We start from the raw sequence: 14,354 nt of genomic DNA on the forward strand, positions 1-14,354 counted from the left end.
CTGGGTGACTCAGTCGGTTAAGTGTCCAACTCTTGTGGCTCAGATCGCGATCTCACAGTCCGTGAGTCTGAGCCTCACACTGGGCTCTGCAATGACAGTGCAGAGCCTGCTTGGGATTCTCTTTCCCCCTCTCTCTCGTTCATGCTCTCTCCCTCAAAATAAATAAACTTTAAAAAAAAGTTTTTCTTAGAAAAGCCCACCTCTCAGTGTAGCTGAAAATAGCTGATCCTTGCCACATCTGGAGCATGGTTAAATAATCTCATCCTGTCAAAGGCACCCATTACAAAGTCTGCTGGGGATTTTTCTGAAAGTTTTCCCTCCCTGATAAAAAGGAACAGTTAGAAAAGAAATGCCCTCTTCTTCCTGCTTCTGCATGCAACTGAATGAGGATGTGGTGCTTGGCTGCTTCATTCAACTGCTGACCATAAGGGGACAAGCCTGAGGAAAAATGCCAACGTGGTCAAGATGGCAAAGTAGACACAGAGAGGAGAAGCAGCCTTACTGACATCACTGAGCTATGGACCAACTCTGGAACTGCTCCATTTCTGAGCCCTGTTCTTATAAATCTGCATGCTCTGTTTGATACCTAAACCCACTAACCGATAGACCTGGCATCTTTGGTACTTTTTTCATATTAATCTGTCACCATTCCTTCAAAATCTTCTTTGCAGGCTATTCTCTTCTGCCCTCCATCTTTAATACCAGGGTGGCCTATTTTCATTATCCTGTGGTTCATAACTGTCTTTTAAACTGTTTTCCTCAATTTTCAATACTCTGTCACTAATTTAGCTTATTTCTCCCATTTCTTTAAATCTCCTCTCAATAATTTCAAAAATATTAATAATCTTACAATTTCATTTTCTTGATTAAACAAGATAGAGAAGAAATGGGATCCTGCACATATTTCAACAAATTCCACAGAAATTATATTTGTCTCCCTCACTAGACCACAGGCTCCACAAAAATAAGGACTACATCACTAATCACTTTTTTCACTATTCACTTTTGTACCAGGACTCAGTACATGTCAAGGATGCCTCCAATAAATACGAGTTGAGCTGAACTCACCTTTAATGGTATTGTTAATCAATGTCTTAAAGAAATTACTCCCACATTTTGTTTTGATGCTTCTTTCTTGTGACCCCTATAACTTTTGCTTATTAAATGTCAATTATTCTTTTTTTTTTTAAATTTTAATGTTTATTTTTGAGAGAGAGAGAGATAGAGAAAGACAGAGAGAGACAGACAGAGGGCAAGCAGGGGAGGGGTGCAGAGACAGGGAGACACAGAATCTGAAGCAGGCTCCAGACTCTGAGCTGTCAGCACGGAGCCCAACACGGGGCTCTAACTCACGAACCGCGAATCATGACCTGAGCTGAAGTCGGACACCCAACTGACTGAGCCACCCAGGCGCCCCTGTCAATTGTTCTAAAGGCAAGTCAGCACATAACAAAAATAATTTGTGTCAACACAAGTTTTTAAAGGGACCAATGACTCACGAGTGTAGGAGTCTGTTATTATGTGCAAATGAAAACACATACATACTCATTAGGTGGCAGATTCTAAGAATGCTAGTTAAGGTAATTTAAAATTTAATAAATGTAAACACTCCCTAAAAGTCTTGTTAAAACCAATTAGAATGAAAATGAAAACAAAAATGAAAGAGACTATTAATAGAACTAAAAATTCTCAATCAGCACTGGTGCCTAGAATCTTACATCAATGATATTCATACAGTAGAAATTTAACCTAAGCTTTGAATATGTGTTTTTTTAAAAAAACATTTATTGAGAGAGAGAGAGAGAAACATGTGTGCGTGTAGGGAAGGGGCAGAGAGAGACAGAGACAGAGACAGACTCTTAAGCAGGCTCGGTGCTGTCAGCACAGAGCCCGACGCAGGGCTCAATTCCACAAACTGTGAGTTCATGACCTGAGCCAAAATCAAGAGTCGGACGCTTAACCAACTGAGCCATACAGGCGCCCCTAAATACGTGGATTTAAAACAAGAAAAAATGGTCAAAAACACATATATACACGAGGTTTCTTCATCTCAAACTTAAAAGTCCCTTTCCCAACAATTACAAACTAAACTGATTAACATAACATGAAAAACTCCTTTTAGCATCATTTTCAAGGAATACAGTGTCCATAATAAAAATACGCAAGTAAAGAGTAAGCTGCTTGCGAACCTGAGGGTTCAAAAAGAATATTAATCTTGTACTACAGAACATCATTTGGCGGAGAATTTTAAGGAAAGGAGACAACAATGTTCCATGCAGACATATTGTTTTTCAAATGACTGTATGCCAGAATAGCTAAGAAAAACCACATTAGCAAGTACCTTTGGAAAGTTTTTATAGTAAATAATTATTGCACTTTTATAATTTTATCTATAAATACTATCAAGTATTTTCTTTCCTATAATTTGAATGGTCTATGACCAGGAGTCTAGTACTAGGAACATTTTCATGATAGAATCACTGAACTGGAAGAAACATTTCACAAATCTAGTCCACAATCTTCAATTTTCATATTCTAAGGATGAAATCAAGAGAAATCATAAAAGGTACAACTACGATCTAAGTCCTCTCAGTCTCTGTCAAATGGTCTTCTAAGATACATCACTATTAACATCCCCATTACTCTTACCCTGTTATCAATAGTTTATAGTAACTACTGCAAAGTCAAAAACTGTTTTCCTAAACATTTACAGATATCTGAAGACTACAGAGTTGGTATAAGTATAGAACCATACAGAAAAAAATAACAAAATGCACATTCTCTTTTTATACCAATGTTAAAAATGAATAAACACATAGAGAAATATTCAACTCAATAGATGTGAAGCATAGGAGAATTTAGGGCTAAACTAGTCTATAAAATTTTATGTTAAGCATGAAGACACTATAACTCACATTATCCATCTGTTTCCAGCACATATCAAGATACTGTTGAGCTTTTCGTCCTTCTTGAAGATGCTGAAGATCATAACCAAAGAAAAAAAAAAAACAAAAAAACAAAAAACAAATAAAACAAACAAAAAATTACATTTAAATACTAAAAGTCTTTAAAAAACCCAAACGCTTTCGCTTAATTTTTTAAGGTACTAATTATATAACTTGATATCAAGACTTAGGAAGAGATTATTAGTAGAGCAAAACTCTCAAATGCATTTTATAGGTATTACCTGAATACTGTAAGTATAACCTTTAAAACAGATATAATTTCTAGAAAAATACATATGTCTTAATTAAGGGTTGACAAACGTTTTCTATAAAGGGTCAGATATATATCTTAGGTTTTGCAAGCCATGTGGTCTCTGTTACAAATATTCAACTTTTCTGATATAATCAAAAGCAGCCACAGGCAATGCATAAATGAATAAGTATGGGCCTGTTTCAATAAAACTTTATTTATAGTCACTGAAATTTGAATTTCATACAATTTTCACATACCATGAAATATTCTTTTGATCTTCTTTTCAACTATCCAAAATGTACAAAGCATTCTTAGCCCATGGGAACTAAGAAAAACTGACAGTAAGCTAAATTTGGCACATGGGCTGTAGGTTATCAAATCTTGGTCTTAAATCCAAAAAGATTACAATTAGCAAGAGTATCTTAAGATGATTTTGGCTAGAAGAAACTGAGTGAAACAGAAAACCAGCTTATACTGAACAAGCATTACTTTGAAAAGCAAAGTAATTATGTGAAAATATTTCATATTATATATAACTGGATAAAAACAATAATTACCATTTTTCTTTCAGTTTTCAGATCATGAGCATATCTCATTAATTCACCATAAACTCTGTGCGCCATTTCTTCTGCTACTACTTCTCGTTGTCCTGCATAGTCATTTAACTCGTTAAGGATGTTAAAAAAGGCTATACACGAGGTAAACCTGACAAAAACATATTAAAAAATGGTGAAATTTCCTTTTCTTTACAAATGTTTTTTGTGAGGTATGGATTCAGCCTGACACTTGACAAATTTTAACATACTCAACCTAACTCTTTCTTCACTACTAACTCCAAATTAACTTTGTATGAAAGAATCCCATATTAAGCTCAAGTTGTATATGTTTGTATACCTTCAAGTAGTCTTAATTTATAAATAAAGGGATATATGGGGTCAAAAAATATTAAGAATACTACCTGCAGGCTCTTTTGGCATACTGGAATCTCTTAAGTAGCCAAGTGACTGGCCTGAGCTGGGGTGACTGGCCCACTTGGTTGGATTCCTAGGACTGGCAGCTGAACCTGGTGCAGAGATGATATGCTTGTTCTCGAGGACAGAACCTGCCAATCATACCACTCAAATGCATCTCGATGGCTGATCTACAGAACAATTTTGCTATCAGCTCTGGACACAGCTGCTTGTATGCCTGCCCACATCCTGAATGGAAGTAAAGTGCCATTGTAGTTGGCACCAAAAGAGGGGTAAGAAGGGGCAAAAATAAGGGTAAAAAATGTGTGTGGAGAGAAGGAGAGAAACAAAGAGAATTGCTGTATTAAAATGTATAGATCTACTCTGAATACACTGCCAGACTATTCTTTTGGCTGAAGGCAAATAGCTCAGACAGAACTCCATTAACACTAAACCTAAGAATTCTAACAATTAACAATTATACACAAAGCTGTTTTAAGTCTAGTCTCTTTGTTTCTGCATTTCAGAGCCATCCACATACCCCTGTTTAAGACCAAAAAGCTCATAACTAATTCCCAAACTTTTATTGAGTTCCAAGATTACCCTGACAACCTCATTCCTTTTCATTATCCCTTTAAACCAACCAGCCAAACTATCTTAATACCTCTAAGAGTAAAAGCAAGAATCTAATAAGCTAACTACAGAATCAAGTATGGAAAAAATATGAAAGACTAAGTGACTCAAGTGAAGTCCCACATACTTCAACTATTTCAGAAAACTGAGCCCACTGAAATATTCATTCTTATTAAACAGTCGTTCCTTCTTCATAAAACTGTGATTTAATTAAAACTTTAAAAAATCATTATAAAGGGCTAACAGCATATTTATTTTACTAAATAACACAAATATTAGTATTTTTTAAATTTTAATATGCAATAATAAACAGGTGTAGAATTTACCTTGGCTCTTCATCTTTGGAGGAACGTTTGGGACAGTACTTCTTAACCAGATTTCTATAGGAAGAAAAAAATTTTTTAACATACAAAATATACTACTACTGAAACTGAAATATTCTCTAAGTTGCCAATTTCATGATATCAAGAATTTAATGATAAAAAACAAGACAGCAGTATAATCATCTACTACCATTAACATATTATCTCTACATTTTGTTCTGAAAATACTGGTATCTGTAAAAGGAAATGTTATTATCTGTGTTTGTATGAGTGTAATCATAATAATAAGGATGATTATGCTAGCAAATAAGCAAAGAAGAGGAAGAAGAGAAGAAACAAAGTACTCAGTGTATGACACTGAGTCACAGCAAAAAGACATGTACTTCAAAGACATACCATCACTATTTTGTTTTGCAAATCAGATATTTTAAAATGAACTAAGATATGAAAACAAATGCTGATTCACTAATAGGATAAAAGAACAGTTGGTCAGCATCCTCCATAATTCTACTTTTATATGAACATCATTATGGGACCCTTCACATTCTCTTTTTTTAAGGCATATTAATCACACTTATACTGCAACTTTCTTTGCCTGCATCTACGTCCATTCTAGACAGTCTCAGACTAACATGCTACCTCATCTCATCTTTGCAAACTCATAAGAAGACTAGAACATGGACTCTGAAGTAACACTATACTACCTGGGTTTGCATCCTGGCTGTTTTGTGTGGCATCTATGTGTCCTTGGATAATTCACTTGCCCCATTTCCTATCAATAGCAATAACAGTACCTACACCCCACAGGGTTATGAAAATTAAAGTGGATAATATTTGTAAAGCATTTAACACAGTGCTTTACACAGTTCTCAAAATATGGTCCATGGACAAGTAAAGCTCCACAGACTGTTTGTGACTAATCCACAAAAAGCTAAGTACACAAGTTGAGAGTAAGTTTATGTCTATTGAATCTAATAATAAAAAAAATTGGTGCCTGTATTTTACATGTCTCTTTTTTATGACATTTTTCTGGCATTAAATTTTTATTGGATTTTACGAAATCAACAATACACAATGAATTGGAAACTCAAAAAGAAACTAGTTCATCAACACAAATATGATATATACTGCTTTAACCTACAGGCATTTAAAAAATAAATGGCCCTATGGCCTTTCAAATAAATACTTCAAAAGAAGCATTGTTCTAATTATTCTCAAATCATTTTCAATTCATTCCATTTAATTCAGCTTATTCATTCTATAATTATCCTCTATATGCTAGGCACTGTGCAAGTTACTGGGAACATTAGAAATGAGAGAATATCCACATTCAAGATTTACATTCCATTGAAAGGAATACAGAAGTATATACCAATAATTACAACATACAACATAATAACTGCTATGCTAAAGGTATGCAAAGGATGCTATAATACAAAAGAGAAGGTCTTAACACCCTGAAGAGTCAGGGGAGAGAACAGGCAAGACACTGAGGAGGGTTACATTTACCAAGTTAATTAAAAAACTCATAGTCACCACTGGTTGTAAAACAAGGTACAGGATAAAAGCTTCAGGCCTTACATTTATATACTTGTTTACCAAAAGTTTAATAGAAAGGAGGGGAAGGGGCCCCTGGATGGCTCAGTCTGACTTTGAGTGTCTGACTTTGGCTAGGGTCATGATCTCACAGTTCCTAAGTTCGAGCTCCACATTGGGCTCTGGGCTGACAGCTCAGAGCCTGGAGCCTGCTTTGGACTCTGTGTCTCCCTCTCTCTCTGACCCTCACCCCCTCCCTCTCTTCCCCCCCTCCCCCTTCCTCCCTCCTGCCCTCCTCTTCTCTCTCTCTCAAAAAATAAACATTAAAAAATTAAAAAAAAAAAAAAAGGAAGAAAAAGAAAGGAGGGTAAGATGGAAGAGAACAAAGATCCAGAGCTTCTCTCTTCCATAACACTCACGGCTACAAGTACATACAGTGCAACTCACTCTGGGAATGACCTGAAGACTAGCAGAACACCTCTTCTACAACTAAAGATATACAGAAAAAGCCCATCAAAAAAAGGATAGTAGGGGCAGCAACATAGTCAGGAACCAGATATCACAGGTGCAGAGGTCTTACCTAAGGAGCAAAGGGATGAAGCCCTACATAAAGTACCCTCCCTCTCTGGGGATCTGCAGAAGGAAAACAAGCCCCCATAACATCTGGCTTTGAAAATCACCAGGACTTAACTGTGAGAGAGAGCCACAGGTCTACAGGAAACTGAGACTCTGCTCTTCAAAGAGCCAGTGAATATCATTCATGGGAGGCCCAGCATAGTGGCAGTAGTTTGAAACATGCCTGGACCATACGTGAAGGACATTTATGGACTAATTTTAGGAAGTATGCAGAAGAGCAGGTATCTGTAGGAAACTTCTCCAGAAATGGAAGCATTGGCAGTTGCCATCTTTCTTTCATTCCTTCAGCCTACTTGGCCCTCTCCTGGCAGGCACCACCAGTTCTGAAACTCTCCCATCTACTTTGGTAGAACTGTTCACCCAGTCCAGTGTTCCCCTGCAGACCTACCCTATTTAACCTATCTGCTCTGGCAGGTACCCCTCCAAAGCAACTCCTGACCTGGGAAAGGCTAGGGGCCCAGGAGCCCAGCTCCACACCCCCGAGCATGCCTGCTCAGCGTATCACAGTGGGGCCTGGCAGCCAGCTATACAAGGAGCTAACTCCACCACCACCACACTCACAACAGGCCTCTCAACCAGGAGCACTGTGGCCCAGTCAGAACATGAGGGTGCGAAGAGCCCATACAGGGACTATCCCTGGAGTGCCTGGTTCTGCTGACCAAGGGAAATTGTATTACTTTGGCCCAAAGAATACCTTCTACATAAGGCCACTTGCTTTCAAGACCAGGAGCCACAGGTGACCTATCTAATATATGGAAACCAACAGAGAGACAGACAAAACAAGGAAATAGAGGAATACGATCCAAATGAAAGAAAAGACAAAATCTCAGAAAAAGGACTAAATAGAACAGAAATAGGCAATCTACTGGATAAAGAATTCAAAATAATGGTCATAAAGATGCTCACCAGACTTGAGATAAGAATAGATGAATTCAGAATTTAAACAAGGAGTTAAGAAAATATAAAAAACAAATATACAAAACATGAAGTGGAAAATACACTAGAAGAAGCAGAAGAATGAATGAGCAATCTGGAAGACAGAGTAGTGGGACTCATCCATGCTGAAAAGGAATTTTTAAAGAATAGGTTAAAGGGACGCCTGGGCAACATCAAGCATACTAACATTTGCATTATAGGGGTCCCAGATAGAAAAGAGAGAGGACAAAAAAACTTATCTGAAGAATTAATAGCTGAAAATTTCCCTAACTTGGAAAATAAAACAGATATCCATGCCAAGGAAGGAAAGAAAGCCCTAAAGGAGATGAACCCAAAGAGGTCCACAGCAAAGCACATAATAATGCAATGTCAAAAATTAAAGAGACAATCTTAAAGCAGCAAGACAAAAGCAAATATTATGTATACAGCAACAATCACCTAAGTCTATCAGCTGATTTCCAGCAGAAATTCTGCAAGCCACAAAGGAGTAGCATGACATTCCAAATGCCGAAAGGAAAAAAACCAACAATCAAGTATAGTCTACATAGCAAGGTTATCATTCAGAAGTGAAGGAAAGATAGTTTCCCAGACAAGCAAAAATGAAAAAACTTTATCACCACTAAACTGACCTTAAAAAAAAGTGCTTTAGGGACTTCTTAAGGTAGAAAAGGCCATAAATAGAAGAAAGTTATGAAAAGAAAAAATTTCACCAGGAAAAGCAAATATATGGTGAAAGTATTAGATCACTCATAAAACTAGTATGATGGTTAAAGACAAAAGCAGTAAAATCAATTTTGTTTACAATAATTAGTTAAGGGATACACAAAATAAAAAGATATAAAATGTACCATCAAATACATAAAACAAAAGTGCTTTAAGAATGTGTTTGAACTTCGGTGACCATCAATTTAAAACAGACTGCTATATACATAGCATGTTATATATATATGAACCTCATGGTAACCACAAACCTAAAACAAGTAACAGATACACAAAAAAACAAACAGAAAAGAACCCAAGCATAACACTAAAAAAAGTCATTGGGGGCGCCTGTGTGGCTCAGTCTGTTAAGCAGCTGACTTCGGCTCAGGTCATAATCTCACAGTTTGTGAGTTCAAGCCCCAGGTCAGACTCTGTGCTGACAGCTCCGAGCCTGGAGCCTGCTTCGGATTCTGTGTGTGTATCTCTCTCTGACCCTCTCCTGCTCACACTCCGTGTGTGTGTGTGTGTGTGTGTGTGTGTGTGTCTCTCAAAAATAAACAAACATTAAAAAAAATTTTTTTAAGAAGTCATCAAATCACAAGGGAGAAAAGCAAAGAAAAAAGAAAAGACCTAGAAGAACTACAAAAACAACTAGAAAATCGTTAACAAAACAGCAATCAGTACATAAATATTAATAATGATTTTAAATGTAAATGAACATTTAATGCTCCAATCAAAAAACGTAAATACTCCAATCAAAGTAACTAGGTAACTAAATAGATAAAAAAAAACAAGACCCATCTATATGCTGCATACAAGGGACTCACTTCAGACCTAAAGATACATACAGACTGAAAGTAAAGGGATGGAAAAAGATATTCCAGGCAAATGGAAACAATAACAAAAGCTGAGACAGCAATACTTACATCAAACAAAACAGACTTTAAAACAAAGATGGGTGTTACTTAATGTAAAGAGATTAACCCAACAAGAGAATACAACAACTATAAATATCTATGCACCCAACAGAGAAGCATCTAAATATATAAGCCAAATATTAACAGACATAAAGGGAGAAACTGATGGTAATACAGTAAAAGTAGGGAACTTTGACTCCCACTTACATCAACAGATGACAACACAGGTATATGCAAAATCTGTAAGGAAACTTTGGCTTTCAATGACACATCAGAACACATGCACCTAACAGATATATACAGAACATTCTACCCAAAAAGAACAGAATACACTCTTTTCAGGTACAAATGGAACAGGCTCCGGGATAAATAACATTTAGACCACAAAACAAGTCTCAATAAATTTAAAAACACTGACATCACATCAAGCATCTTTTCTGACCACAACAGTATGAAACTAGAAAATCAATCACAAGAAAAAAACTGGAAAAAACAAAAACATATGGAGGCTGAACAATATGCAAGTAAATAACCAATGGGTCAACAAATAAATTGAAGAGAAAATAATAAAATATCTGAGACAAACAAAAATGTAAACTCGACACTGAAAATCTTTGGGACACAGCAAAGGCAGATCTCAGAGGAAAGTATAATGATACAAGACTTCCTCAAGAGATAAAAAAAATCTCAAACAATCTAACCTTACATCTAAAGGAACTAGAAAAAAAAAAAAAAAAAACCACACAGGGGCACCTAGGTGGCTCAGTCGGTTAAGCATCTGACTTTGGCTGGGGTGGTAATCTCGCGGTTAGTGAGTTCGGGGCCCACGTCAGGCTCTGTGCTGACAGCTCAGAGCCTGGAGCCTGCTTTAGATTCTCTGTATTCCTCTCTCTCTACCCCTCCCCGACTTGTGCTCTCTGTCTCAAAAATAAATAAATGTTAAAAAAAATAAAAACAAAGAAACAAACAATAAATCATTACCCAGACTCAACTAGAAAAAAAGAGAGGACTCAAATAAAATCAGAAATGAAAGAGGAGAGACGTTAAAACCAACACCACAAATATACAAAGATTATAAGAGACTACTATGGAAACTTATATACTAACAAATTGGACAACCTAGAAGTAATGGATAAATTCCCAGAAAAATACAATTTTCACGAATGAATCGGGAAGAAAGAAAATCTGAATACACTAAATACTAGTAATGAAACTGAATCAGAAAAACAAACAAACCTCAGTGCACCTGTGTGGCTCAGTCACTTAAGCATCTGACTTGGGCTCAGGTCATAATTTCATGGTTTGTGAGTTTGAGCCCCGCTATCAGGCTCTGCACTAACAGCTCAGAGCCTGCTTCAGATCCTCTTTCTGTCTCCCTCTTTCTGCTCCCCCGGCCCCACCTATGTCTGCATGCTCTCTCTCAAAAATAAATAAATATTCTAAAAAAAGTTTTTAAAAAAACATTCAACACAATTAACTGGGATTTATTACTGGAATGCAAGAATGGCTTAAATCCATAAATCAATCAATGTGAATGTAGCACATTAACAAAACAAAGAATAAAAATCATATGATAATCTCAACAGATGCAGGAAAAGAATTCAGCATTCATTCATGATAAAAACTCTCAAAAAGGTAGGTATACAGGGAACATTCCTCAACATAATAAAGTCCATATATGACAAGCCAACAGCTAACACCACACTCAATGGTGAAAAGCTGAAAGCTTTTCCTCTAAGATCAGGAACAAGACAAAGATGTTCACTCTTTCCACTTTCAATTAACATAATACTAGAAGTTCTAGCCATAGCAATCAGAAAAGAAAAAGAAATAAAAAGCATCCATATTTTTAAGGAATAAGTAAAATGTTACTATTGACAGATGACACAATACCATATAAAGTCTTAAAGACTCCACCAAAAACAATAAATGAACTAAGAATAAATGAATTCAGTAAAATCGCAGGATACAAAATTAATATACTGTTGTGTTTCTATAAACTAATGACAAAATGGCACAATGAGAAATTAGTCCCATTTACAACTGCATCAAAAAGAATAAATATCTAGGAATAAATTTAAACAAAGAGGTGAAAGACCTGTACTCTGAAAACTATGAAACGATGAAAGAAATAAAAGATGGCACAAATAAATGGAAAGATATTTCATGCTCATCAATTGGAAGAATTATATTGTTAAAATGTCCATACTACCCAAAGCAATCTACACACTCAAAGCAATCCCTATCAAAACACCATTTTTTCACAGAACTAAAACAAATAATCCTACAATTTGTATGGAACCACAAAAAGACCCTGAATAGCCAAAGTAAACTTGAGAAAGAAGAACAAAACTGGAGATATCATTATCCCAGATTTCAAAGTACACCACAAAGCCTCAGTATTCAAAACAGTATGGTACTGGCACAAATACAGACACATGGATCAACAGAACAGAATAGAGAGCCCAGAAATAAATCCACGCCTTTATGGTCAATTTATCTTTGACAAAGAAGGCAAGAATATATAATGGGGAAAAGCCAGTCTCTTCAATAAATGACGCTGGGAAAACTGAACAGATGTGTGCAAAGGAATGAAATGGAACTTAATTATACCATACACAAAATAAACTCAAAATAGATTAAAGACCTGAAATTATAAAACTCCTAAAAGGAAAAAAACATGGGCAGTGAAGTCTTGGACATTGGTCTTGGCATTACATTTTTAGATCTCTCTCTTCAGCCAAAGGCAACAAAAGCAAAAATAAATAATTGGGACTACATAAAACTAAAAGCTTTTTTCACAGCAAAAGAAACCATCAACAAAATGAAAAGGCAACCTACTAAATGGAAGATATGTGCAAATGATATATCCAATGGGAGTTAATATCTAAAATATATAAAAAAACTCATACAACTCAACACCAAAAGAACAATCTCATTAAAAATAGCTATAGTTATCTGAATAGACATTTTTCCAAAGACATACAGATGACCAACAGAAACATCAAAGAATGTTCAACCTCACTAACCATCAAGGAAACGAAAAGCAAAACAACCTCACATTTTTCAGAATGGCTAGTATCAAAATAACAAGAAACAAGTGCTGGTGAGGATGTGGGGAAAAGGGAACCCTTGTGCCCCTATGTTGGTGGACATGTAAATTGGTGCAGCCTCTATGGAAAACAGCATGGAAGTTCCTCAAAAATTTAAAGATAGAAATACCACATGACCCAGTAATTTCACTTCTGGATATTTCTCCAAAGAAAATGAAAATACTAATTCAGGAAGATATATGCACTTGTATGTTTATTGCAGAATTATTTAAATAGTGAAGATACAGAAGCAACCTAAGTATCCATCAATAGATGAATATATAAAGAAGATGTGGGACACAGACACACACTCACCCACACAAGAATATTACTCAGCCTTAAAAAAAAAAAAACAAAACCAAAAATTTGCCATTTGCAACATGAATGGACCTAACGAATATTATGTTAAGTGAAATATGTCAGACAGAGAAAAATAAATGCCATACGATTTCACTTCTGTGTGGTAGACCATAAAAAAAAAAAAAAAAAAACTGAAAGAGTTATAAATACAAAGAACAAAAACTGGTGATTACCAGAGAGGAGAAGATAAGGGAGATGGGTGAAATAGGTACGAGAGGTTAAGAGGTACAAACTTCCAGTTATAAAATAAGTCAAACATAGGGATTTAAAGTACAGCATAGGCAATACAGTCAATTATAGTGCAATAAGTGATAACAGATGGTAACTACACTTATCATAGTAAGCACTATATGATTTATATAAATGTTTAAATCATTATGTTGTACGCCTGAAACTCATAACATGTCAACTATATTACAATTAAAAATAAATGTCTTAGGGGTACCTGGGTGGCTCAGTCTGTTAAGAGTCTGAATCTTCATTTCATCTCAGGTCATGATCTCACGGTTATGAGATTGGGCCTCACACTGGGCCTGGAGCCTGCTTAATATTCTCTCTCTCTCCCTCTGCCCCTCCCCTACTCACACGCAAGCACTCTCTCAAAAGTGAAATAAGTATATAAAAAAAATGTTTTTAAAGCTTTACTAACATTTACCACACCACACTAGTACATGTACATTAGTTATTAATAATTGTGCACACACACATGTTCAAACAATTTCTACAGGTAAGGAATAAAAAGTTCAGAGACTGCTGGCCTAGAGATATCAAATATATAAAACGCTTTTCCATAACATAATATGGTAAAAGAACAATAGAAGGCTCTATAGAGGAGCTTCCCCAGAGGAGAAAGGTTGAAATTTGATTCCCTGACATGCCCTGAAAAGGTAAACAAGAATTAGACAACTGGAAAGCCCAGGGGGAATTCTAAATAGAGAAGACCTAATGATCAAAGGCAAGGAAAAGAAAAATACTATAGCATTTATGAAGAACTACAAATGGGTTCATTGTTGCTGGAACATCAACTGTGAACCAAAAATGGTAATTAGTGAGGTTGGAAAGATATATGTG

At 35.9% G+C, this 14,354-nt stretch overlaps 1 protein-coding gene across 7 annotated transcripts in view; it reads right to left on the minus strand.

Moving 5' to 3' along the window:
- Positions 1–14,354, minus strand: part of FNBP1L (formin binding protein 1 like) — a 122,699-nt gene that overhangs the window by 32,305 nt on the left and 76,040 nt on the right. For all 7 annotated transcript variants that reach the window (XM_060623390.2, XM_060623392.2, XM_078451651.2 and 4 more), the window contains 3 exons: positions 5,108–5,161; positions 3,756–3,903; positions 2,916–2,978 (listed from right to left, as the gene is read on the minus strand). In XM_060623390.2, the coding sequence (XP_060479373.1) occupies positions 2,916–2,978; positions 3,756–3,903; positions 5,108–5,161 (265 nt within the window). The remainder of the gene's footprint in view (positions 1–2,915; positions 2,979–3,755; positions 3,904–5,107; positions 5,162–14,354) is intronic.

Source organism: Panthera onca, chromosome C1 (genome assembly GCF_046562875.1).
Source record: "Panthera onca isolate mPanOnc1 chromosome C1, mPanOnc1 haplotype 2, whole genome shotgun sequence".
In the NCBI taxonomy this organism is placed as follows: Eukaryota; Metazoa; Chordata; class Mammalia; order Carnivora; family Felidae; genus Panthera; species Panthera onca.